The 24,991-nt window shown below is 48.4% G+C and overlaps 1 protein-coding gene across 9 annotated transcripts in view; it reads left to right on the forward strand.

The window, feature by feature from the left end:
• The window catches only part of GLT1D1 (glycosyltransferase 1 domain containing 1), a 92,190-nt gene that overhangs the window by 45,379 nt on the left and 21,820 nt on the right, over positions 1-24,991 (forward strand). For 8 of the 9 annotated variants that reach the window (XR_006964661.1, XM_047093215.1, XM_047093216.1 and 5 more), the window contains 3 exons: positions 4,527-4,583; positions 12,471-12,566; positions 13,992-14,041. Coding sequence is in view for 8 of the 9 variants with exons in the window: in XM_047093215.1 (XP_046949171.1) it covers positions 4,527-4,583; positions 12,471-12,566; positions 13,992-14,041 (203 nt within the window). In the remaining variant the exon portion in view is untranslated. Of the gene's footprint in view, positions 1-2,725; positions 2,763-4,526; positions 4,584-12,470; positions 12,567-13,991; positions 14,042-24,991 lie in introns of all 9 variants that reach the window. The other variant, XM_047093214.1, reaches the window with a different exon arrangement.

A 24,991-nucleotide genomic window follows, 5' to 3' on the forward strand; every position in this document is an offset into this window, starting at 1 on the left:
TTTGTAAGTACCTATCCGACGGGACACTGGCTTTTTATACCTACTAGGTAGGTCATGGACAGCCAAATTAAGAGAATGGGCCAACTTAAGTAATGGTTTCTCATAGACAATGGTTTCTCCCCACCCCCTACATGCACACACACTCACACACAGTCTTCTTTCTCATTTCCTGCATCAATGAGCTAATCTTGCAAGGGAAGTGATATACAAGGATTTTGACTCTTGTGTTACTTCAAGGCAAGAGAAACAATAATAAATATTGAGAAAAGAAAGCTAATTTGTACTTAGAGCATTTTAATATAGATAATGTTTTTCAAAATCAATATAAGCCAGTTGGCTTTTGCCAGATTTCTTTTATTACAGAGATTAAAAATAACCCAGGTCCAGATTTTATATATATATATATATATATATATATATATATATATATAGTAACTGCATTTTCTCGACTTGCTAGGATGAGTTCTTAAAATACCATTCATAACATGTTTTAAACATCTATATAGGACTTGATACTTATTTTCTCGTGGTCTAGTAGATTTAGGGGAAATAATGCTCAGATATATGCCAAGACCAGCAGATAGATCCAGAAGTTTCCACACAGAGTCCATTCATTCTGCTTATGGAGTTTGGATACCAGTTTAATTAATTTTTGTTTGTGTCAGATGGAATTTTCTTGAAGGCAGCATTTTGGGCCTATGCATTTCTATAGTAGATGGAGCGTATTTCCAATGAAAACAGTGGCAAGGCAAAAACCTTATTTTGCCTTCCCTCAATTAATCAAATCTATGTAGAATTATATTGAATCTGTTTTTGTCAAACGCTGGTGTTCACGTTAATGTCCAAATGCCAGGCTGGTCTGTGTTTGCCAGTGTGTTAGCCTCGCTTTCCGAGCCAAGGTTTTAGACTTGGGGCTGGCCGAAGGCACCCATAGGCAACTCCATACTCCAGTAAAAGTCTCTCCAGCCTTCCAGTGAAATTATAATTACACAAAAGGAGTATTTTAGGGCTCGGAACTTCTATTTCTAATTTCACATTGTTGCTAGTAGCCATTTTTTCCATTCAAGTTAACTTTTTTTTTTTTTTTTAACTGGTAGGGAGGAGAATTTTTTAAACTTTTTTAATGGTTTATTATTTTAAGGGCATTTTATTTTATTTTATTTTAAAAATTTTTTAATGTTTATTTTTTGAGGGGGGCAGAGAGAGACAGAGTGTGAGTCGGGGGCAGGGGGAGAAAGAGAGAGAGGGAGACACAGAATCCGAAGCAGGCTCCAGGCTCCAAGCTGTCAACACAGAGCCCGATGCGGGGCTCGAACTCATGAACCGTGAGATCAAGACCTGAGCCGAAGCCGGACACTCAACTAACTGAGCCGCCCAGGCGCTGCTTAGGGGCTTCTTAAAAGGGGGGTTCCTCCCTGCTTTATGGAGAATTGAGGATGGTCCAGGCTTTTGAGGTCTTGGGTGCTTCTAAGGATTCGATAGAAAACGTAACACTCTGGACCAAAGCAAAGAGCACCAAGTCTCTTGTCTGTGTACCGAGTTGCATTCAGCTCCCTGGAGACGGCGGGATGCTGTGCCTCCTACCCCCTTCCCATCCACCGGGTGGAAGGCAGGGTCACCCCCTTCTCCCTGTCCACTGGCCCCCTTGGTGGGACCGCTTCGGCGTTGGCCAGTTTTCCAAACCTAGAACTGATTGAGGGTGTGGGTGGAAGTGGGTCCGCACCCACGTGCACCAGCATGGGCTCCACGTCACCTTGGGGGTGACGGCACCCATCCACACACATGCAGGCGGGGGAACACCATTCCTGAGCTGGGCTGGTCCCCTCATGCACCAGTGAGATGCGTAGGTCTCATGACAAACCGGTAAAGACCTTACCTTCCCGTCATGTTCTAAACAGCCAGTGGCGCCTATGTGACCCCGCAGCCTTCCGCGCTTTGTGTTGAAACTCGATTTTAAAAGTATTTAAGCCACCGATGCAAAATGAGTTTAAGAAATGGATTCTTTTTCTCTCTAGTAGTTTTCTGAAGGTCCACCAGAAAACACTGCCAGGAGGAGTAAGTTTATATCTTGGTACAAACGTGCTCCGTCACGCAAAGTGCCGCCTGGTCCAAGTCAGAGAGGCGCTCGGGGAGGGTCCTTACAGGGTCCTGGAGACCAGTCCTTCCCGAGCCTTGAAGAATCTGCCCCCACCCCCCACCGTGCCTGTTTTCCTGTTTCTCAACATACTGGATGTGCTTCTCCCCTCCCCTCACGACCCTCCCTTCCCCCCTTCTCTCCCTTTCCTCCCCTTCTCTTATCTTCTCCACAGGTGGGGGTTGGGGAGTGTATTGTTTCCATTCAAGGATATGTGTCCCCAAACCGCTAGGGCACAAGGTAGACAGACACCACACGGGCTCTGCCGCTGGCTTGTTCTGTGTCTGACCTTCAGTAACTTTTCTACTAACGTCGTAACTGGAAAATTGTGATAACGCACTGCGCCTAATTTAAGGGACCTCTTTCTTTGTGCTTCTGACCTTAAAGATGCTGTGTTTTAATGGGCTAACCCCATTAAAGGCAGAAGGTAGTCTGCTTTTAGAAAGTAACTAGTCTGTGAGCATCTGTGTGGATGATCCTTTGTGATGTTTTCCAAGGCGATTTTTTTAATGGCCTTCCTTTTACTTCTAAAAGACACTTGTAACGGGCTATCCGATTTACTCTGTTTTCTCTCTCCTCTCTTTTCAAAAGCCGCATGCTAGGGGTAAGATCTATGTCCAGAGTCAAGGTAAGAATTTTAAAATGTACGTATTTTTAAAACATGAGTCCATTCAGAGACCTGCCCTGAAGTGTTTGCGGATGAATACAGTGTCTTAGACTTACCTAATAATGATTAGTAGAATGGGTATGCTTGGTATTTCCTTACACGAAGATGAAGGACAGACATGAGAGCATTATAAAAGGGTCATTTAAAATGCAGTTCAGTTAACACTTTCCACCAGCAGAAGCACGGTGCGCGCTCTCGATGGCGTGTTTACAACAGGAGACCCGAGTGTGTCTCTTTTAGTTGGGATGAGGGGAAGTGCACCCCCCGCTTCCTGCCTTCACCCAATCCCAGCCTTTCAGGAAGCTCTCAGCATCTCCTAAACACAGTGAGGAAACCACTGTCTTATTTTTTTCTAATGTTTATTTATTTATTTTAAGAGAGAGAGGGAGAGAGAGCAGGGGAGGGGCAGAGGGAGAGGATCCCAAGCAGGCTCCGCACTGTCAGCACAGAGCCCGACACGGGCTCGAACTCGTATACCGTGAGATCGTGACACGAGCTGAAATCAAGAGTCAGACGCTCAACCCACAGAGCCGCCCAGGCGCCTGAAAGCGCCGTATTATTGTTTACACAACAGAAATTACAGAAAGAAGTGGTTCCAAAGAACGTGTAGCTGCAAGCTTAGGTCAGCATAGGTGTTGCGGCCAAGGCCATGAGTTCTAGTTTCGTGAGGAGCTTTCCAAGGTGCTGAGCCCCAGAGGGGCCCGGGGCCCCCAGATCCCACCTCAGCCGCACGGTATAAACCCTCTAGGGGGTTCGGTGATATTTGTAGCAGAAGAATCACTTATCAAATAAACCCTTTCTTGGAACTCCCACTTTAAAAAGAGATGCCGTGACTCAGTATGTACAGAAGGCGTGTGAGTGTCAGGGCAGGTGCGGGGTTAACACCTCCCTGTTCCTCCGTCGTGGCCTGATTTATAGCCGGGGAGCACATGGGTGCACCACGAAAACACGGCTTTGAAGCACACATGGGTTTGGACGCAGCCTCTACCCCCTACGCCCTGAGTCGCTGTGAACACCGTTTGAACCTTAGTTTCCATGAACCTTAGTTTCCAGCCGGATAAACCGGAGGGGTCAGTCTGCCTGGCGAGGCTTTAAGGGTTTCCAGGAGTGCGTGGGCGCCTGTGCCCAGGGCAGGCATGCGTGCATGCTCATTAAGTAGGACAAAACTGAGTAAATCTGCATAGCTCACGGCAGATGACAGTCTCATAGGTACATTGCAGACAGGGTTACATGACTTAACTTACATTTCATAAAATGTCAGATTTTCCCCGTTACCAAGATAAGCCGTTAAGCGTTGCCTCTGAATTTTCTACATCTTAAGATGTGCAACTCAGAGAATGTTAAACTTAAATCCATCCGAGGTGATGATACAGGTAACAGGATGTGTGATTTGGAGAGGGTTGAGATCAGGAATTTTAGATTAAGAGGTAATTGCTACAGGGGGGCTGTGTTTTAGAGGCCCGTATCTTGCATGCATTTTTTAGGGACTCGCGTTTTCCATGACCTGGCGACTGTCCCGCCCAGTAACAGATGGTGAGGTTGAGGGGGTGCACCTTTTCTAGTTGGGGACCCGTGGGCTCCCATGCTGGAGGGATGAACAGGTGTTCACGAAGCACTCAGAACATTGAGTTCTTTGTAAGAACCACGCGTGAGACCATTACGTAAACATCAGCACAAAATAGCTGGTTACTTCTCATCATCATGGACTTTCTTTCTCTTTCCCAGGAATCATGACAGGACCAAACTCTGCCTTTAACTGGAACACCTTTCTTCGCCAGTCAGGTGAGAGATGAATCTTCTTACATGAGTTTGACTGGAGTGCATCTTGTCACTGGTGTCGGGTACATGGTATGCTCACGTGGCTTTGGAAAAGAAGCCCGAAGAAAGGGGCTTCCTCAGGTCAAAGAAGTCTACGGTTTTAGGTGAACAAGGGAAGGAGGTAGCAGGAATGGGAGCCAGACAGGATTAGGACAAACATGGCTTCTCTCCGTTTCCGGAGACGTCATTAGTGGTCTCATCCTTGGGAGAGCAGGAGGAAACGTGGGTTTGTAGGAGGATTTTTTTAATCTGTTCTGGGTTCAAATCTATTAGATACATGTATATACGGGGGCACCTGGGTGGCTCAGTGGGTTAAGTGTCCGACTCTTGATTTTGGCTCAGGTCATGATCTCACCGTTCATGAGATCAAGTCCCACATCCAACACTATGCCAACAGCATGAAGCCTGCTTGGGATTCTCTCTCTCTCTCTCTCTCTCTCTCTCTCTCTCTCTCTCTGTCCCTCCTCTGCTCACGTGCTCTCTTTCAAAATAAGTAAACTAAAAAAAAAAGAAGGTACGTGTATATATGTGAATATTTTCTCCTATTTCCTCTGGTTTACCTTTTCATTTTCTCCTAGTTCACCCATTTTTATTTAATGGTTAATTAGCACTGTTTGAGCCCTAAGAAACCTTTGCCTGTTCCCAGTTCACAGAGCTATTTCCCCTATTTCTTTTCCTCCAGAGGAGGAAGTGTTTTAGTGTTTTGGCTCTTTCATTAGGATCATAATCCATCTGAAATTAATTTTTAATGGACTGAGCCACCCAGGCCTTTCCATCTGAAGTTAATTTTTGTTGTTGTTGTTGTTTTTTAAAATTTTTTAAATGTTTATTTATTTTTGAGAGAGACAGAGACACATTGTGAGTGGGTTAGGGGTAGAGAGAGAGGGAGACACAGAATCCGAAGCAGGCTCCAGGCTCTGAGCTGTCAGCACAGAGCCCGACACGGGGCTCGAACTCACGAGCCGTGAGATGGTGACCTGAGCCGAAGTCGGACACTCAACCGACGGAGCCACCCAGGTGCCCCTGAAGTTAATTTTCATGTGTGGTGTGAGATAGGGAGGAAATTCATTTCTTTCTGAAAGTGGTTCTAGTCTCATTCGTTGAAAGTGTTTTTCTTTCTCCACCGAAATGCTTTGCTGAAAATCAGCTTTCCATCTACCAGTGTCCGTTGATCTATATACGTCTGTCCTTATGCTGATATCACGTTGTCTCCTGCTGTTGGTTTATATAGCATGTCGAGAAATCAGGTAGTGTGAGTCGACAGTTCTGTGTCGGCTAACCTAGGTTTTTTGCATTTCCATATACACTTAATACACCTTGTCAGTCTCTATAAAATCTATAGATCAAGTTAGGGAGAATTGACATCTTAAAAATAATTTGTCTTAAAATCTATGAACATGATATATCTGTCCTCTTATCTAAGTCTCATTTATCTTCATAATGATTTGTACAGGTCTTTATGCCTTTTTTAAAAAAATTATTCTTAGGGATTTTATTATCTTTGTTGCTATTATAAAGGCTTTTTAAGTTTTACTTTTGAATTGTTTGTTGCTAATACGTAAAAACACAATTGAGTTTCGACGTTATATTCTGAAATCTTATGCACTGACTTATTAATTCTAATTACATCACAAGTTTCAATTCCTTTATAGTGTTATTTTGAATTCTGTAAACTTATTTGATCCGTCCCTTCTTAAACTTTTGGATATGTAGTGGCGGAGATGCTAGGATTTCAGTCTTCATATATTTGCCAAGTTGTTGTCTTTGGAACACCTAAAAACAGAAGCTGTGGGTTAGGTTATGCCCTTAATCAGAGCGTTCATACCTGTGCGCAACGTCTCCTGGAAAGGTAGCATAAATGTGCATGTCTGTCAGCCATGCTGCGAGGGCGCCATTTTCCCTACACGCTGCGAGGGCGCCATTTTCCCTACACGCGGTGGAAGTAACAGTCTAGCCTTTGTATCTTCTGTATATGGTATGATCCAACTGCAGTCACAATGTTGAAACAAAACTTTGTCGCACAACATCTTTTTTTTTTTTTTAATTTTTTTTTTTCTCAACGTTTATTTATTTTTGGGACAGAGAGAGACAGAGCATGAACGGGGGAGGGGCAGAGAGAGAGGGAGACACAGAATCGGAAGCAGGCTCCAGGCTCTGATCCATCAGCCCAGAGCCCGACGCGGGGCTCGAACCCACGGACCGCGAGATCGTGACCTGGCTGAAGTCGGACGCTTAACCGACTGCGCCACCCAGGCGCCCCACAACATCTTTAAATGTAGAGAGTTTGCTGTCCACAGATGAGGCCCCTAAGTGTATACTATTGGGGACTATCACTCCCCTATAGTCTGACCAACCCGGTAGCTCTGCTAAAGATGTGGGAACAGCTGAGTGGACTCACCAAATGCAATGTCAAGTTTCGGAATACCTCTGTTTTAACCTGAACTGCTTCTCCCGAGAGTCAACGGTGCGAGGGGACTGTAGGTGGGGAGCTGACGTTGCAAGCCCGCTGGTAACTTCGGAGAAGAGGCTGAAAAGACAAGACTCCAGGCCCCGTCCGCAGCCAGCATCTGTGTAGCTGGTTTTCACTCCAAGCACAGCAGACAAAAGCCCACACCCCCCCCCCACACACACACACCGAACGTCAGAGTCAGGTTCCCTTGGAAGAAGAACATTTCCGAGCATTTTATTAGAAACGGTTTTTGAAGTGCATCCATCAACCTCAGGGCCAGCAGCAGGGCCGTCCTCTGCCTCGCGAGTGAACCCTCGCTGTCCCGCTGCTCTGTCACGCCAGCAGGTGTGGGCCATTAGTCAGAACCGGTGCGCCCATTTGAAATCGCCTCTTGTGCAGTGACTTCATCGTCCATATCTCACGGGACGCCCATTGTGGTGTGCCTAAGCGTCATAATTCCCAACGGGGGAGAGATTTCTCATCAAGCCCAGAGTCTCATGGCTCATCGTTTCACCGGTCTTCCTACCGAGTGACTAACGGAACAGCCGGGAGACATTCAAGACGCCTCAAGACGGCCCTTCCCGCAGAGACCCGCTTGGCGGCTCCGTCTCGACGTGGACGACTACACGCTGTAACTGTGTCCAGGATGCACGGCAGAGGCGAGCTCGCTGGGGTCGTGGTAGCCGGCTCTGTCGGATCTTGGCGCAAGGGTGGATGCGGAATTCATCGGCGTCTCCGGGTTTGGTGACCAGGCGTCCAATCTCATTTGTGGAGCCGTTTACCTTTGTCGCAGGTGACTCTGGAGAGAGACTGCCTTCCCCACCCATCCTCGATCGTACCCTGGCCTCCACAGCCCGTGATGGTGATCTGTCACTTCTGCTTTGAGCTTCAGACAGCAAAGACAGAAGAGACGGTGAATTGGACACAGACTGCTGGTGATCAAATACTCACCCTCAGAATCCTTGTGAACTGTGTAACCTTGCGATCAAGGGGAGGGGGTGGGGAAGGGCCTTGGTTAGCAGCCCAGACCCACAGGGGGGTACTCGATTAGTCACCAAAGTGTAGGGTCTGTTTCCTCAGTATCTGATGTCGATTTGATGACGCATCCTTCCTCACGGTATGACACAGGTTTTGCCAAAAATACTCAGTTCTCTCTCCAAGTCCTAAGTTTCAAATTACTGAATCTTTTGAGTCTAAAACATTGCTTTTATGCTAACCAGATTCCATTTTCCAACAGATCAACTAGGAAAAAATAAAGACTAAAGTAGAAGGGCACCTGGGTGGCTCAGTCGGTTAAGCGTCCGACTTCGGCTCAGGTCATGATCTCCTAGTTTGTGAGTTTGAACCCCGCGTCGGGCTCCGTGCTGACGGCTCAGAGCCTGGAGCCTGCTTCGGATTCTGTGTCTCCTTCTCTCTCTGCCCCTCCCCCACTTGTGCTCTGTCTCTCTCTATTAAAAATAAATAAATGTAAAAAAAAAAAAGACTAAAGTAGAATTTTTTCACATGATATTTACAATAGTTATCCTGATCAGGAAATAAAAGCACAGACCTCAGGTTGGTTACCTCGGAGTTTGTGCATTTGCAGGTACAACTTAAACATTGCTATGGTTCAGTGATGGATGATTCTTGCTTCTCGATGGCAATGACCGACACATCGAAAGTTAGTGATTCTTTGTTGGTCATCAAACCCCGAAACTATGAAACCTTAAATTTGACCGTACCTTCCCAGTGTTCTGTTTCCCGTTTTACTCAATTTCTATTGTTAATTTGTTTATTTCATTTTCTGCCTCTCTCCTTTTGTAAACTATACTTCTATTTTCCTGTGTTTCATATGGAGAATTCACGTTACCAGATCCCGCGATATATCCACAGCCTCCAAATCAGATTTTTCAGCTAACATTCACCATGTCTAATGCACTCAACTGAAGTTCTTGGATTCTTTTCTCCTTATAATAACCCATGAGAAAAATACACAGAAGACAGCAGAGAACATGGCTCACTGCGGACTGGGTTTGTGTCGTGGAGTCATCTGACGAATCACCGGGGGGCTGGGCAGTGGGACTGGCACCTAGCCTGCTGGGGCCCATACAGTGCCAGACCGCGAGAACGACTCACTCTGTTTTGGAGACAAAAATACCACTCTCCAGGAAATGGTAACATCGGAAGGACGGACGTATACATCGTGCATTTGTGAGGGATGAGTTCAGACCTTGAGTCACGGTAAACGTGGTTGCTCATAGAAAAACAAAGGGAAGAAAACTAAGTGTGGAGTTAAAAGGAAGAAATGAAATCCACTAAAACATTGCCGAGGCGTCTGCATCACCTCCAGATGTCCACGGGCCAATTTCTTTTAGTTCTGTTTTGAAATCTAAGAATGGCCACCGTACGTGCCCATAACCCCGGCCAAGGACACAAGGGGAGTCTGTGCTTCTGTGTGCTGCTTCGGCACATGCTTGTTTGATCATGATTTTCCAGCTGTTATCTTTATGTCTTTGACAATGCTACCGTTGTGTGTGAGAAGCGCACAGAAGCTGTTCAAACCCAAAAGCTGCGTCTGCATTTTATTTTTAAAAATCTTGGAAGTCCTAGAATAAAGCAGAGCATTTAGTCCTTTGTCCTGCCGTTGGCTAACTTTGTTTCCTAAAGTCTCATGACATTTAATCTCAACCCGGGAAGGAGATGAGGAGAGAGGCAAGAGAATGTTAGGTTAGCACTGTGTCCCTCCAGGGTCTGGTGGGTCGGGGCCCTCAAAATCAGTGAGCGAGTTGGGGGCCAGCACATTTAAAACTCGAAATGAGATGAAAGGAATACTTCCATCAGAGTTCCTTGTATGTAATAAGGCTAATATTGTTTGGAACTGTGTGCGTATACAAGCTGTATCATGTGTATGAGGTCTCAGTACGGTACGTATATCTTACCATAAGTCGTGGAACATTTTGAAGATCAGTGTTGTAAACCGTGCGTTGCTCTCCCTCAAGGTCGGCTCCCCAGGCATCTGGGGTTGGGGGCAGGTGGGACCTCTGAGCAGAAGGTGAGCACATCTCCCGAGCCTGCTGTTCCGGGTAGCTAACGTGTGTCACATCCAAACAGAGGAACACAGCAGGTTTTCACATCTGTGCTTGCCGCACCGCAAAAATACAGAAGAGAGTGGAGTCTTTTTACCAAGACGTCACATAAGTCCTTAGAATACTGCCGCTTTGGCTGCCGTCTCTGGACGCCATCTTGCCGTGTTTGCTTCGGCATTGTTCCTTTCCTCGGTTCAGTAACACAGGTTCTCTGATTTCCCCCATGTGGGCACTCCATGCTCCTTCTGTCTTCTCTCCTCCTCCCACCTCCTCCTCCTCTTTCTTTCCCCCTCCTCCTCCTCCCCCCCTCCTCCTCCCCTCCTTCTTTTCTTCTCCTTCTCCTTCTTCTTATCCTGTAATTGAATAGATATTCCACGTACATCATGATGATGATGCCCGTGATGTCGTGCCCTGCCCAGTGGGCCACATGTGGAGATACATCACATCAGTTTCTCCCTCACTGGGGATTTTTTAAAAATATAAACTGAGTGCATGTTTGTGTGTGTGTGTGTGTGTGTGTGTGCACGCGCGCGCGCACATACCTTGTGCCCTGGGCTAAGTCTTCCTCCCCTAGTTAAGTGGGTGTCCCCTGAGTTTCTCCTTGTACAGCTGTTACCTTTCTGTTGTAATTAATAAATAATTTCCATGAAGGCACTTGTCATTTTTGTCCTCACCACACGTTCACTCTCTGGCTTCAGTGTTCATAGAGGTTCTGGCCTAGTGATGTGATTTATCTTTCTCACACCTGACCTTCCTGTCCTTAAAGGTATTTGTCAACTTCATTATTTATTAAAGGGAAGAGCTTGTGTCCTGGCCTCAAACCCCTCCACTCTTGAATTCAGATTCTGCACATAGCTTCTAGCTTCAATTTTTGGTCAAACAAATACTAAACTTTGTATTTTTTTTTAATTTTTTAAGGTTTATTCATTTTTCAGAGACAGAGCATGAGTGGGGGTGGGGCAGAGAGAGAGGGAGACAGAGAATTCGAAGCAGGCTCTGGGCTCTGAGCTGTCAACGCAGAGCCCAATGTGGGGCTTGAACTCACAGACCATGAGAACATGATCTGAGCCAACGTCAGACGCTTAACCTACTGAGCCACCCAGGTGCCCCTAAGCTTTGTATTTCTAAGCTTAGTCTCAGGGTACTCAGGATATTGGGGAAATATTTTACAAATGCAACATACGTCAATGCAATTGTCAACAGTTACTTTAAAGACTGTGATGTATTTTGAAGGGTTTTCTCAGAGGTACATCCCAACCTTAGCCTCTCAGTAGAGAGTTTTCTGAGACTTGGTCACACACGAGTGTTGTGATTCTCCAGCGTTTGTGATTGTGTGAAGGTGGCATCACTGTGTCTTCTCACAGTCACCCCGATTATATTACAGTCCAAGGTCTGCAAAAGCACAGAGTAACTGAAACTTTTTGTATTAAGTCATGGGGGAAATGAAATGCATGAATGAGAACCCCCCCACCTCGTGATTTTACGTCCAGTCATATGTGTGGAAATGATGAAGTCATAGGTCAGCTTGCACTAATTATACGGGTAATTTCTACTGAGTCACTTACCTGCAGCCCCACATCAACGCACCTCAACATTAAGGGGCTTCAGAAACCGGCTGGTCTCTCACGACGGAGCGGCTGGCCGCTCGGCCCAGGCCCGGGGAGCGGCACCTGCCGGCTTCACCTGCCTGTGGCTGGGCTCATCCTCCCTTTGCAGTGGGCTGAGGCCCACCAGTCCTGCGTGTGGCCTCCCCGAGCGGGGGTGGTGAGGCGTCTGGCCGCAGAGCCTCGTTATCGAGGAGGCCAGATCGGAAGGTAGTGATGCTCCAGTGGGCAAGCGAGACTGATGCACGCGCCTCCCACGGCTGTGACTCGGAAGTCACTCCCTGTCCTTCCCCTGGGCTCTGCTGGTCGATGCTGTCACCAAGCCAGCCCAGAGCAGAGGGGTGAAGAAGCGGGTTTCGGCTCTCCAGGAGAGGGGCCACGCTGAGACCTAACCCCTTTATATTTTGGATTTGTGGGCACATCCGCGTTCAGTGTGGGAACCTATGTGTACATGTGCGGACCCGAGAGCATATGACTATACAAAACCGCATCTTACTGGCATTGTCTCCAGATATTTTCCAGGGCCACATCTCTGTAATAATTACCCCTTCTCACTGCACAGAGGAGTTGTGTTTACTGGGCTGAGCTCTGCTCAGCTTTCCCACCAGGACAAACTATTCCCTGCCATGTTGTGTGAAGGTTAGAGGTCAGGGCCCCGTGGCTTCTGAGCTCTACCCTCATGGTATCAAGCTGCCCTCTCTTCTCTGAAAACATCTCAACTCCTCTGTTGCAGGGATTAACCAAAGTGCTGATAATTTACACATCTTCCTCCTGGTGTGTGGGCTGAGACAAGTGAAGGACCCTCTCTATCTGGTGGACGCGTTCTCAGGTACATCTGGTTTATGGAGCTCTGTTTGGGGGTCTGGCCTTTGCGTTTCCGTCTTTAGGGTTTTGAGTTTTGCTGTCTCTATGTTTCCACACGAGCAGAACGGCTTCTCGATGGTTACTCTGAAACAACCAGAAAAGGAACCATGCTGCATAGTGACCTCCGGTGCCCTTGGCGTCTGAGGAAATAACAAAAATAGTGAATAATTGCAAAAATAATGTAAATGAATCCAAAAATATTTTACACACGTCAGTTTGTACGATGCATTTGGACTTTTGTTGCATAGCTTGAGTTAAATGCTTTGGTGCACCCCAGATTCCATGCTGGTTTGCTCAGTGATCACTCCTGGTGGCCCGGTCGGTGGGAGATCTGGACAGTGCGTAACGTTCCAAAAGGGAGCATTTTACACAAAAGCATAAGGTATCCAACATTTACATTTCAAATACAGGAAAGGCTTGGTTTGCAAGCATAATTCGTTCCGGAAACATGCTTGTAATCCGAAGCACTTGTCTATCAAAGCAAACTTCCCCATGAGAAATAATGGACACTCAGATGATTCGTTCCACAACCCAAACATATTCATATAAAAATGATTACAATACTGTAATATAACACAAAATAATAAAGAAAATACAAAGCATAGAGAAAAATAAACAAATTAACCTGAACTTACTTTTGAAAACCTTCGTGGCTGGTGTGAGGGAGACGAGAGTGGAGGGTTATTGTGTAGGACGACTTTCACAATCACTAACGGAATCACTGCTATCTACTGACTTCATGGAACCCTTTTATGCATGGAGGCCATTATATACGCTCACACGGATGTTGACTTTATTAATAAACTCTTGTCATATTCTGTATTTAATGTAACTGGCAATGAGGTGGCAGAGGAACGGGTCTATATCCGCAGGCAGCCTGACCTGGAATGAAGCAAAGTATTCCTAAGCTCAGTCTTAGTTGGAAAAGCAAAGGACTGTCCACAGGTGCTTTGGAAGTGACAGAAAATACACCAGTGCCCATTGTGGGCACCTTCTAACATTCTGAAAAATCACTGATTTCTGCCAGACACCACAGCCTGAGACCGAGTGTGGGAGATAATCACCCACAATCCTGCAGAGAAAGAGAGAGAGAACCATTGGCTCAGCTGTGATCATGTGACATTGCACATCATGTATGACTCGTATTGCAAGGCACCGCTCATTTATCAAGTTAAAATTTATTAGAAATGTTTGCTCGTTTTGTGGAACACGTGCAGAACAAGTTACTCACAATCCAGGGTTTTATTTTACATATAATTTGACTGTATGAACGAGAGCCAAATAGTATGAAATAACTCATATTATCACGAACTTAATGTTAAACTTAATAATGTTTTCAGCTGTGACATAAAACCATTAACGTTATTTTTTTTCTCTTTTTCTTCCCAAGAATGGCACCGAGAAGAGCCTAATGTTTACATGGTGATCGTGGGTCCTGAAGTAAGTTGATGCGCCATACACGTGGCCCTCATCCCTGCTTTCTTCTTTCTACGGATTTCCCAAAAGTAGCCGAAGTTCCTTTTCTAGCCAAATTTCTTCCTTTTTGAATAATTAGAGTCTGCCTTTTTAAAAATGAAAACCACACCAAGATTATGAGGCTTTGTAAATCTTTACGGCTAGTTTATCGCTACAAAGGCTAGGTCTGTACAGAAACACGGAGGAGTCACGTAAGGAGAAAGTCCCGTGAAGAGAAAGTCTAAGCCGGTGCATAGGCACGCCTTATGTGTGGCCCACATGGTCTCTGAAAGCCCCTGAAACTGCACGACAAACCAACACAGAGCTATTTCTTCAGCCGAGCAGCAGATTAACTGGCTGACTCACATGTAGGAGCCAAGTGGCTTGGAAAACGGCTGTCTGTAAGCACGAAAAAGCCACTCGGCCCGGGGAGATGCTCGTAGCCGTTGTCCGGGGAGTGCAGGCGGGTGGAAGGCCCGGGGGACCCTGCCTCTCGTTCCACGGGCCTCTGGGGTATCCGCTTGTCCCCTGGACGGGGACGCAGGTCAAGCAGGTGCTGCTCTGTTCCACACGCAGGTCTGAGTGCTCAGGATTCGGAGACTCTGGGGGGACACATCTCTTGAGAACGAACCTTGATTTCCTCCAAGCAGCTTGGAAAATGAAGCACGCTTGGTGTTTCAAGCCGGCAGGGGTGTGACACTGTAGGAGCAGCTCCTGTCCTCCGGGGGGCAGCAGACGGCACCTGCCTTGGGAACAGCATCGCCCACTTCGTTTTGTCCTGTCTGCCATCCTGGGTTTAGCTGAGCTTGTGACCTCGCCGTGTTCCCCCACTTTATACGACGGGGGCGCCCCTGAGAACCCGATTGAGTGTGGATTCCCACACGACTCTGAGTCCTATCTGTCTTGCGGTGTCCCCGCTGTAGGTTTTCTGGCTCCCTGGGGACCCACAAGGCACGTGGTGGGGGACACACACTTGTCTCGAGGACTTTGGGAAAACAACCCGTCTACCTGGAAAAAGGCTACTTAACCTAATAAATGTATCAAGGGCTAGAATCTGCAGCATGGAAAATGAATGGCCCCGTAATCCCTCCACGTGTTTGGTGGAACACGTACTCACACTCATAGGTACACCTGCATATGCACGTTACACGGGCGTATACGGCTGCTCAGTGCCAGCCCGTCAGTGGCAACAAGATTATACCCAGTGACTAATTAATGGTAAGTCCCATAGTGGCAGAGTTGTTTATTATGATTTAAAAAAATGTTTTTTTAATTTTTTTCATGTTTATTTATTTTTGAGAGAGGCAGAGACAGAATGCGAGTGGGTTAGGGGCAGAGAGAAAGGGAGACACAGAATCCAAAGCAGGCTCCAGGCTCCGAGCTGTCAGCACAGAGCCCGACGCGGGGCCTGAACCCACAAGCTGAGAGATCATGACCTGAGCTGAAGTCAGACGCTCAACCGAATGAGCTACCCAGGCGCCCCTAAAAAAATTTTTTTTTCAATGTTTATTTATTTTTGAAGGAGAGAGAGACAGATTGTGAGTGGGGGGTGGAGGGGCAGAGAGAGAGGGAGACACAGAATGGGAAGCAGGCTCCAGGCTGCGAGCTGTCAGCACAGAGCCCAACGCGGGGCTTGAACTCACGGACTGTGAGATCATGACCTGAGCTGAAGTTGGACGCTCAACTGACTGAGCCACCCAGGTGTCCCTAAAAAAATTTTTTTTGATGTTTATTTATTTTTGAAAGAGAGAGAGAGAGAGAGTGGGAGTGGGGAAGGGGCAGAGAGAGAGGGAGACACAGAATCTGAAGCAGCTCCAGGCTCTGAGCTGTCAGCACAGAGCCTGATGCAGGGCTCGAACTCATGAACCACAAGATCATGACCTGAGCCCAAATCAGATGCTTAACGAACTGAGCCACCCAGGCACCCCTATTATGATGATTATTTTAATTCTCTTTCCACCCTTCTGTTTGAAGAGTGTATTTGGAAGAGAAAGTTTTAGTTTGATGCTAAAATCCTTGCTAACCAAGAGAGAAGGCCTCAGGCTCAGACAGAATTTAACGATGTGGCTTTTGTTTTCCACTGTTTCCATTTTCATGGCTACATTCTATTTATGGCGCATGATCCTGGCTTTCCAACTATGAACACTTTCTTTAAAAATAAATGGAATTGGCTTCAAAAAAAGTATTAAATCAGCAGCAGTACAGATGGTATGCAGATAGGACAAATTATGAAAATGCACACAAGTGGCCGAAGTTGGGGGAACAGTTGTTATAAAGCGCTCACGTTCGGGGTGGAAGAAACATGGGGAAGAAGGCTTGGTGAGCAGAAACGTTTGCCAGCACTGAACAGAAGACGACCCGACTCCTCCAGCAGACCCTTCCTGTGCCGTGTTTCCTGGAAGGAAACCTGTCGGGAGGTGGCCCTCTTGGAATCACACGGAAAGCACCAAGTCCATGACAGAGACCCCTTCCCAGGAAAGTAGTGACCAGGAGACACAGGAGCTGGTGTGTGTGTGGCAGGGGGAGGGGGGGCATGGTACTTTCCTGCATCCCCCCCCCCCGCCCCAGGATCCTCCCCTCGAGCCCCGTCGCCTCCAGGTGAGGGACACAGTGCCCCTACGTTCTTGAGGCTTCTCAATCCAAAGCCTTTCAGGAGAGACACGGCCATTATTTTGTTGTGTGTACTGAACAGTCAACCACTGTTTCTCACTTCCCAGAGGAAAGATGTCTTTTCTACCATTTGCCTTCGGAACACATCCCTTTCCTCTAACTTTTGCCTGCCTACTTCTGAAAGAACAGTGCACGTCCAGAAATGTGTCTCTTCCCCCCTAATTTCAGCGCAGGGAAACTTGTGGGCTCGGGCAGGAGGTCGGACAGCAGGGGGGGAGACCGAGGGGACAGTGGTTCAGCTGCACGTTTTTGTGCCCAGACCTGCGGGCCCTCTCTGGACTGCCCAGAGGAGTCGCGGGTCCACACGGCCGCCTGGAAATGGGCGTGCGAAGTGTCTATTTTTAAGCGGGTGCTGGGAAGTAACTAAACACACCCATGTGTGCACACACATACACGCACAGAGGCCCTACAACTCACCCCCTTGTAGTTTCTTTTTATTTCTTTAACTCCTGGAAGGAGGTGACAAGTGGCTTTGCCAAAGGCTGTGACGACTCCGCCTCGTGATGAGCTGATTGGTCCCGATGTCCCAGGATGAGGGGCCCGGCGGTGGTGCGGAGCCCGGTGAGGCGAAGCTGGGCCGCGGTGACGCTGGAGAGCATGTCGCCAGAAGCCTTCTTGATTCCATAAGCTCCAGGGGCCCCTCCTCGCTCTTTCCAAGCTAGCCTGATAAGCCCACGACACCTGGGGACAGGCGCTTGCTTAACGAATGCAGACCCAAGACCAGCCCCCGCCGACTGGACCACCTACCGGGGCCCTGAGGACCGTCTGGTGCGCCGATAGCCCACACACTCCTCTGCTTGCGTGCAGCTCGGAACACAAAGTGGCGACGGGAGAGGGGAGCCCGGGAAGGGGCGCTTCAGGAGGGGTCCCGGGACCCACGGTGAAGGGTTGTGACCTGAGAGTCACTGGCCATAAGTGACTCAGGATTCTAAAGCACCGTTTCCACAAGGCCCTTCCCCGCAGGAAATGGGGGAGCACATCCACTGGGTGCACGTTTGCTGCTCAGCAAAAGCAGGAGCCAGCACGGCAACCTGGAGCTCCGCCAGGGTTCGCCCGCCTCCTGCACCGCCGAGGGAGACCACGTCTTCCAGGCCCGAGTCCGCTTAGGGTAACGCAGCGCCGCGCCCCGGAGAGGGCCTGCATGCAGAAGCGAAGGCTTGGGGTCTCGCCAGTTGTACGCGTCTTGGTCCCTTTGGGCGGCTGCAACAGAATCCCACTGGCGCGATGGCGAACCAGCCGCAGAAAAGTACTTCTCACGGTCGTGGAGGCTGGAAGCCTGAGAGGAAGGTGCCAGCACGGTTGGGTTCTGGTGCGGCCACTTTCTCCCTGTGTCCTCACGCCAGGGAAGGGGACGGGGACGATCTCCGGGGTCATTTGCGAGACCTGATCCGTCTGGGTAAGACGGATCCTATTCCCGAGGGCTCACCGCCTTGACCCACTCACCTCCCAAAGACCTCACCTCCTGACACCATTGTCTTTGAGAGCCAGGATTTCGATGTATGAATCTGGGGGGCGGGGACACAACACTGAGGCCACAGCAACATATCCCTGTTCATAAACTGTCATTATCAAATCTAAGGGACAACGAAAGTCACCAACAAAACCTTGATGTGTCACCGAGGAGACAGAGTAACTTGAGCTTCTAAATAAGGCCGCGTTGAACCAACGAGTCACAGATTCGCGCAGACAACCTGTCTTCTTGATTCCCTGTGTCCCACAAAAGATGCAAAACTGATCTATCGAGACACACATCTCAGATCCTGCAGTGACTCACGCGGCTAGCGTCTTGTTTGCTTCGTGACCAAAACGGGGGGCGGGGATGCTGGTAAGTGCTCAACAGCTAGTTCTCCTGGGGAGCAGGACAGGGGAGCCCTAGTGCCTGGAAGCCCGACTGGCCTATTCCCACGGTACAGAAGCTTCTAGCATGGTCAGTTTCAAGTTATCAGGGGAGATGATTCTAAAGAGAGTTGAGATGTGTGTGTGCATATGTGGCCGGCGTGGGCAGGAACCAACCCAGCACACGGTAATGTGGTGCCCTGCTCACGTGCTTGCAAACGCACACACACGTAGGAACACGCACACGCACGGGGGCACACGCACCAGAAACCAGCTTTACTAGACAAAGGCTTCTATGGCTTCATTCAGTTCTGTTCTCCGGTCCTTTCTAAAAGACTGCTCTACCCCACTCTTCGCTGCTCTCTTCCATGTCACTTTTAAAAAGCTTGTTTTTACCCCAAAATCGATTTCATGATTTGCTTCCCAATCTGAAGTGTGAACATCACCGACTTGGCCACGCTGGCCGGTGTGGGTGAGAGTCCTGCTAAACGTATGCGCCCTCCAAGGCCCCAGATGCAGGCCTGGCTCTGCGGGGACCTGACAGCTCCGTGGAAACCAGCTCTCCCTTCGTCGTTACAAGATTTCCAAACATCTGTCGGCTTTCACCGCCAAGGATTCAGCCCAACATCACTTGGGAGCACGAGGAGGGCACTCCAACTTTGCGCTTGAATTTGAGTCCTTGCTGCGACATCAGTGGGTTAATGGAGTCGAGAAGTGGGTCAGAGTCAAACCTCGGGACACACCGAAACCCACGCTTCAACGGCTGTGTCATGTGTGAGATCGACCACCCTGAACATTACCGTTATTTTTGGCGTCTGATGTGAGTCTGGTCCTCCTCACTCCGTCCCCTCCTTTGTTAACTGCCAACCTCAGAGGCTGAATAAACTCTTTAGGTACGAAGTACACACTTTGGAAGGGCTGTGGCTTTTCCAGGTCCTATGCAGGGCCTCTCAGCATAAAAGCGCATTGACTTGGTTAGCCGAGGTGTCTCGAACAGTGCGCCATCTGGTATTAGCGAATTAGTGAGGTGTGGGCAGCAGTGGCCCCTCTCGTCCTGTCTGCACGGAGCTCGGCCACAGGGAGACCCCAGGGCAGAAGAAAGTGCTGCCCGGCCAGTGCCCCTCGGCTGCAAGCGTCAGACCAACCCCAGCAAATGCAACTTACCGGAAGATGACAAGAGTCACCAAGAGAAGTGTTGGGAGGCTGGAGACCGGGCTTGGGTTTCTGCAAGAGCCCGGAAGCTCCAGAGGCCAGGGGAGTCTTAGCCGAGGACGTTCCATGCAAGGCGCCCCATGGGAGAGGGGGACAAAAATGAGCTCTGTCCACTTCTTAGTCTCTGAATCCTTCTGTTCAAGGTCTGAGTTCCAGCTTGGGTTACGTCCCACCCTTTTGTAAGAAGAGGACCAGGCACCCAGTTGATTCTACTTTGAGCAACCATGTCCAGGGGGGAGGAGACGAGGAAAAGCCCAAAGGAAGGTAGACTCTGGCAGAAGAGGGGACGCTGAAGAGTCACAGAAAAAACAGATGCTCGCGGCATGTGTGGTTTCCCTGTTTGTTTTAACGATTGGACACAAGTGGATACTTAAAAAAGTTTTTTTTAATATTTATTTATTTTTGAGAGACAGAGAGAGACAGAGCGTGAGCAGGGGAGGGGCAGAGAGAGAGGGGGACACAGAGTCCGAAGCAGGGTTCATTCAGGCTCTGAGCCGTCAGTACAGAGCCCGACGCGGGGCTCGAACTCACGGAACATGAGATCATGACATGAGCCGAAGTCAAGTGCCTAACTGAGCCAGCCAGGTGCCCCATTTTGAAAACTTTTTTAATGTTTGTCTTAGAGAGAGGGAGAGACAGAGACAGAGTGTGAGAGGGGAAAGGGCAGAGAGAGAGGGAGACACAGAATCCAAAGCAGCTCCAGGCTCTGAGCTGTCAACACACAGCCCGACGCGGGGCTCGAACTCACGAACCGTGAGATTGTGACCTGAGTCAAAGTCGGACACTTAACTGACTGAGCCGCCCTGGCGCCCCAAAAGTGAATACTTTTATAGGTCAATTGATGGGAATAATACAGCCACTCTCTTTGGTCCCTAGCATTTATTCAGGGCTTTTCCTTCAGGGAAACGGAAAGAATGCCCCTGAGCGGTGACAATTGTGCTTATTGGTGAAGCTACAGTGTGTCCCTTGCTGTGTCATCCTTTACGGACGTGTCACTGTATGACAGAGCTCGTGGGCAAAGCGTCAAGAGGAGACTTGGTTATTTTTATTTATTTCATCGCTCATTTTCATGGACAATATGTGTGTGTGTGTTTATGTGTGTGTATGTATGTGTGTGTGTGCACGTATGTTTACACATATAAAACCTGACTCCCCTAGGCAATCCTTCAAGAAATACTTACCGAGGGCCACCGTGTTGTGGGCATGTGGACGTGTCCCAGTGAATAGCGCAGACGTGCCCCCCGCCCTCATGGAGCACGTAGTTCAATGCAGACAGAAGCCCACAGATAATTAGGGGCTGGGGGCGTGTCAGCAAAGGAGAGCCAGGGGCTGCCGGGCATTCACGCGGGCTCCTGCGGCTTCCCGCGGCCCAGCCCAGAGGGCAGGTGCCACACCGCTCTTCCGAATATCGTGGCTCTGCCTTTCGATTAGCATTTATCGACTCTAGCATCTGTTTAGAAAATGGCGTGCGTGTTCTTAGGTCACTGGAAAAGAAATCAATGATGTTGTGTACGTTTTATCCTGTAGATGCCATGCATATGTTTATGTTTGTGGCAGTTGTTAGCAAGCACATTCTAGAAAGCTGGCTCTCAGTCCCATACGGAATCTACAGAATCACACATTTGCTGCTAACCACTGGCGGGTGAGTTAACGCCCTTGGACCAAAGGGCATCGTCTGTGTCGCGGACAGGGAAGTTCTGCATGGCCGTGTAGTACGGCGGCTACATTCACAGACTCCGGAGTCAGCTCATGATCGGTGCGCCCGGTGCCTCAGATTCCCCATCTGTGAGGTGGGTACGACCCAGAAAGTGCTGCCTGCCTCACCGTCTGCTGTGGGGACCAGACGGTCGAGCTCTAGTACGGTGCCCGGTTCACAGGCAGCATCGTTCGACGTTGAGGGAAAAAAAGACTTCCCCATGCCAGTGTCTCCTTTCGGCGTGGACACACTAGGATCCTGCCTTAGCAGCAGGATGGTTTGAGTCTGGCCTTGGTTTTCTAGTAAAGCTTCCTTGATCTCTCAGTTCAACCATTTTTGCAAAGCGTGTGGCAAGCTCTCGAGTGGGTATGTTTCCTGGGCTCTTTGATAAGGAGTGTGGTATGAACACTGGGTTTGAGCACAGCAGTTTAATGACTTCCCACAGTTACTTCTTATATCAAAGATTATTTTCCTTAAGCCTGGGAGTTGAAACAATATATTTTGCTCAGAAATAAATAAGCGGAGAAGGAGGAAATGAGAATTTTCTTTGATGCCTGAAATGCTTTTGCTTTTTAAAATTTCATAACATGTGCTTTCATTACCTGGAAAAAAAATCTACCCTTCTTTGTTTCTTTATCTTGCGTTTTGTTCCACTTGGCTTCACTAGGAGATTTGAAAATGAACTGATGTGGAAGATAAATCCAGAAAACTTTCATCCAGTTTGTATTTCCAACTTGAAAGTTATTGTTCATACCTTCAGCTACATTTTAGTTAACACGCTAGGTATTTCAGCAGATTTCCAAAATTTTCCCCGATGAATTACTTTTCTCTAATAGCTAATCATGAGGGCAGAGCATGCTAATAAAATTAAAAACGGGGGATCTCTAACTAAAACTTATCGTAAAATACGAATTTGAAAATCAATATGTAAGGCCAAAAGAAGGTTTTCATTAGGCTGTTTCCTTTTTCATGAAAAGATGTTAGGGTTGTGATGCAATTCAATGATTTAAAATCACTTCAACAGAGAGAATCAGAAAAGAGAGACGGAAAGGGTAGGGAAGCCGTGCATTTAGCAAATATCATGAAGCAGAAAGCTGTATGAAAGAACCCGGGCCTGGCCTCGGAGGGAAATGGATGTGCATATGGGGACAAGACGGACATGTACCAGACCAGGCAGGCCTGCATTTGGTAGAAGCTGGAAGGAAGGTTGGGGAGGAGATACTGCTTCCGGTGTAGATGATCGGGGAAGTTCTCCCAGGGAAGTGGCTTGTGCCTTTGCCTTGGGGCTGAATAGGTGTTAGGGATGCAGGGGTGGCATTCCTGGTAGTGAGAATGCAATAATCCAGGGGTGGGGGTGGAGGGGTAGAAATAGAAAGCTACAGGTGGTAAATCATGGGGAAATAAATAGGTAATCCACGTTGGCTTTTTATGATTTGATCAAATCCATGAGTAGACACCAGAGAGGCAGTGGAGGACAGCTTTGAGAATTCAGTCTCCTGGCCCAGCACCTGTGCAGCTCAGTGACCCTGGTTAAATCACAGAAGCTCTGTGAGCGTCACTGTCCTCTTGTGTAAAATGGGGTACCAATAGCATTGTTGGCAAGAGCAGCTTAGTAGAACTTAGCCTAGAACTTAGCCACGTTGGGCCCAGAGTACGTGGCGAATAAATATTGACTCCTGACAGCAGTAAACAACAAATCATCCGTAAGTATGAGTTTTTGCTCTTCAAAGATCCATCTAGGAACAGGGGTGTGTTCACAGCCTCCGCACGTCTGTCTCTAACCCTCCAGCCCAGCGGATGGCTGGCCGAGCTCCACCGCGGGAGGAAGCGGGGAGGTGAGGAGGCCCCTAGACCATGGTTCCTGCAGAACCTACTGCCTGCGGGTTGACCAGCCGACCGGTGGTGAGGGCCCCGCCAATGTGTGGCACCTGCAAGCGTGTGCCCTCTGCTGGGGGCTGAAGAAGCTTCACCCTTCCGGGCCCGCCCGCACAGGGTGCTCAGGGAGAACTGTCCTTCCCGGAAGTGATGCAGGGACTTCTCCTCCCAACATCCTGTGCACAAATTGCTTGGACTCCTGAACACATCTGAGCGTCCAGGGCGAGGCTGTTGCTGGTTATCAAGAGGTGACCGAGGCCTGTCTGGTTGTCCTTGGGGAAGACACCGGCCTGTGTGACACCCCCGCAAAGTCCGTAGGGACTTTGCCAAGGGACACATGGCCAGCACGCGGCACACACGGAGGACATGCTTAAGAATCCTCTAAAATGGGAAACTGCTCGTTCTGAAAACAAAAGCTCTCCTCTTGTCATCGGTGGTCCCGAATATTAGAGATTTTCCCCCCCAGGGGGCCAAAAGGCACCCACCTATGTGATCATGAGTGGAAAAACAGGGGCAGAAATCAGGCATTGGCAACTTCTCCTTTTTCATTTGTGTGCGAATTTTTCATCTAAAAGTGGAGATTTAAAGCACGAAGGCAGGTCGAAGTGCCCCAGCGAGAAAGTTCAGCAACCGGATTTTATAACAATTATACACAAGCCTGTTAAGTTTTCCTGGATCATGCAAGCGTTTGGGGTTTCTCAGCAAACTTTGTCGATGGCAACCAAAAGGTGTTGCCGAATTGTACTCGCATGGTGGATTCCGCCCGTTTATACTCTCTCCTCACTGAGGTGTCTACACCCAAGTACATCTGTCCTCTGTGCTGTTCCTGTAAGTTCGCTATGCAAATATGTTAAACTCTAAAAAGATGTTTTTTTTTTCTGGGAATAATCTCAGTGTTCCTTATGCATCCACGTTTGCTATGTTAGCTTTGAGGGATGCATCTCAAGTCATGCCGGTTGTTTGAAGGATTTGGGGTCCAACACACATGCACACGCACACACACACACACACACACACACACACACACACAGTGCTTCCTGGCCAAAAGAAATGAAAAGAAAGTTTCAGGAAAGCAACACGTTTTTTTTTTTTTTCCCTTCCGTTTGCATGATAAAGTACAGGGATATTGTCATATTCATTAAACTGGCTTGTTTTGTAATTCCTAACACCTGCTGGCAAAGCGTGGATGAGACTAGAAATTGAATCTACCCTCGCTGCTAGCTCACGGGGAGTAACGGGCCAAGCCAGCAGGCACCATATCAGTAAAATGTGTTTATGCCCTCATTGTCTGTATCTTTGGTGACGTGCTCAGAATTTCATGTCACACTGGCAGAAACTTAATATTTGTTATTCTTCATGTTTGTTTATTTTTTGAGCGGTGGAGAGGGACAGAGAGAGAGGGAGACTCAGAATCCGAAGCAGGCTCCAGGCTCTGAGCTGTCAGCACAGAGCCCGACGCGGGGCTCGAACCCACCAAACTGTGAGATCACGACCTGAGCCGAAGTCGGACGTTTAACCGACTGAGTCATCCAGGCTCCCCAAACTATTTTAAAAGCGTATTCGTTGTTGATGACACCAGGGGAGGAAGGGCCAAGGGCAAACCGTGGTCTGCTGGTTGTGTCTGCACTTGGGTGAACACACGCCGT

Source organism: Lynx rufus, unplaced genomic scaffold, assembly GCF_022079265.1.
Source record: "Lynx rufus isolate CCGP_SWC_20201006 ecotype Redwood Valley unplaced genomic scaffold, mLynRuf1.p SCAF_33, whole genome shotgun sequence".
NCBI lineage: Eukaryota > Metazoa > Chordata > Mammalia > Carnivora > Felidae > Lynx > Lynx rufus.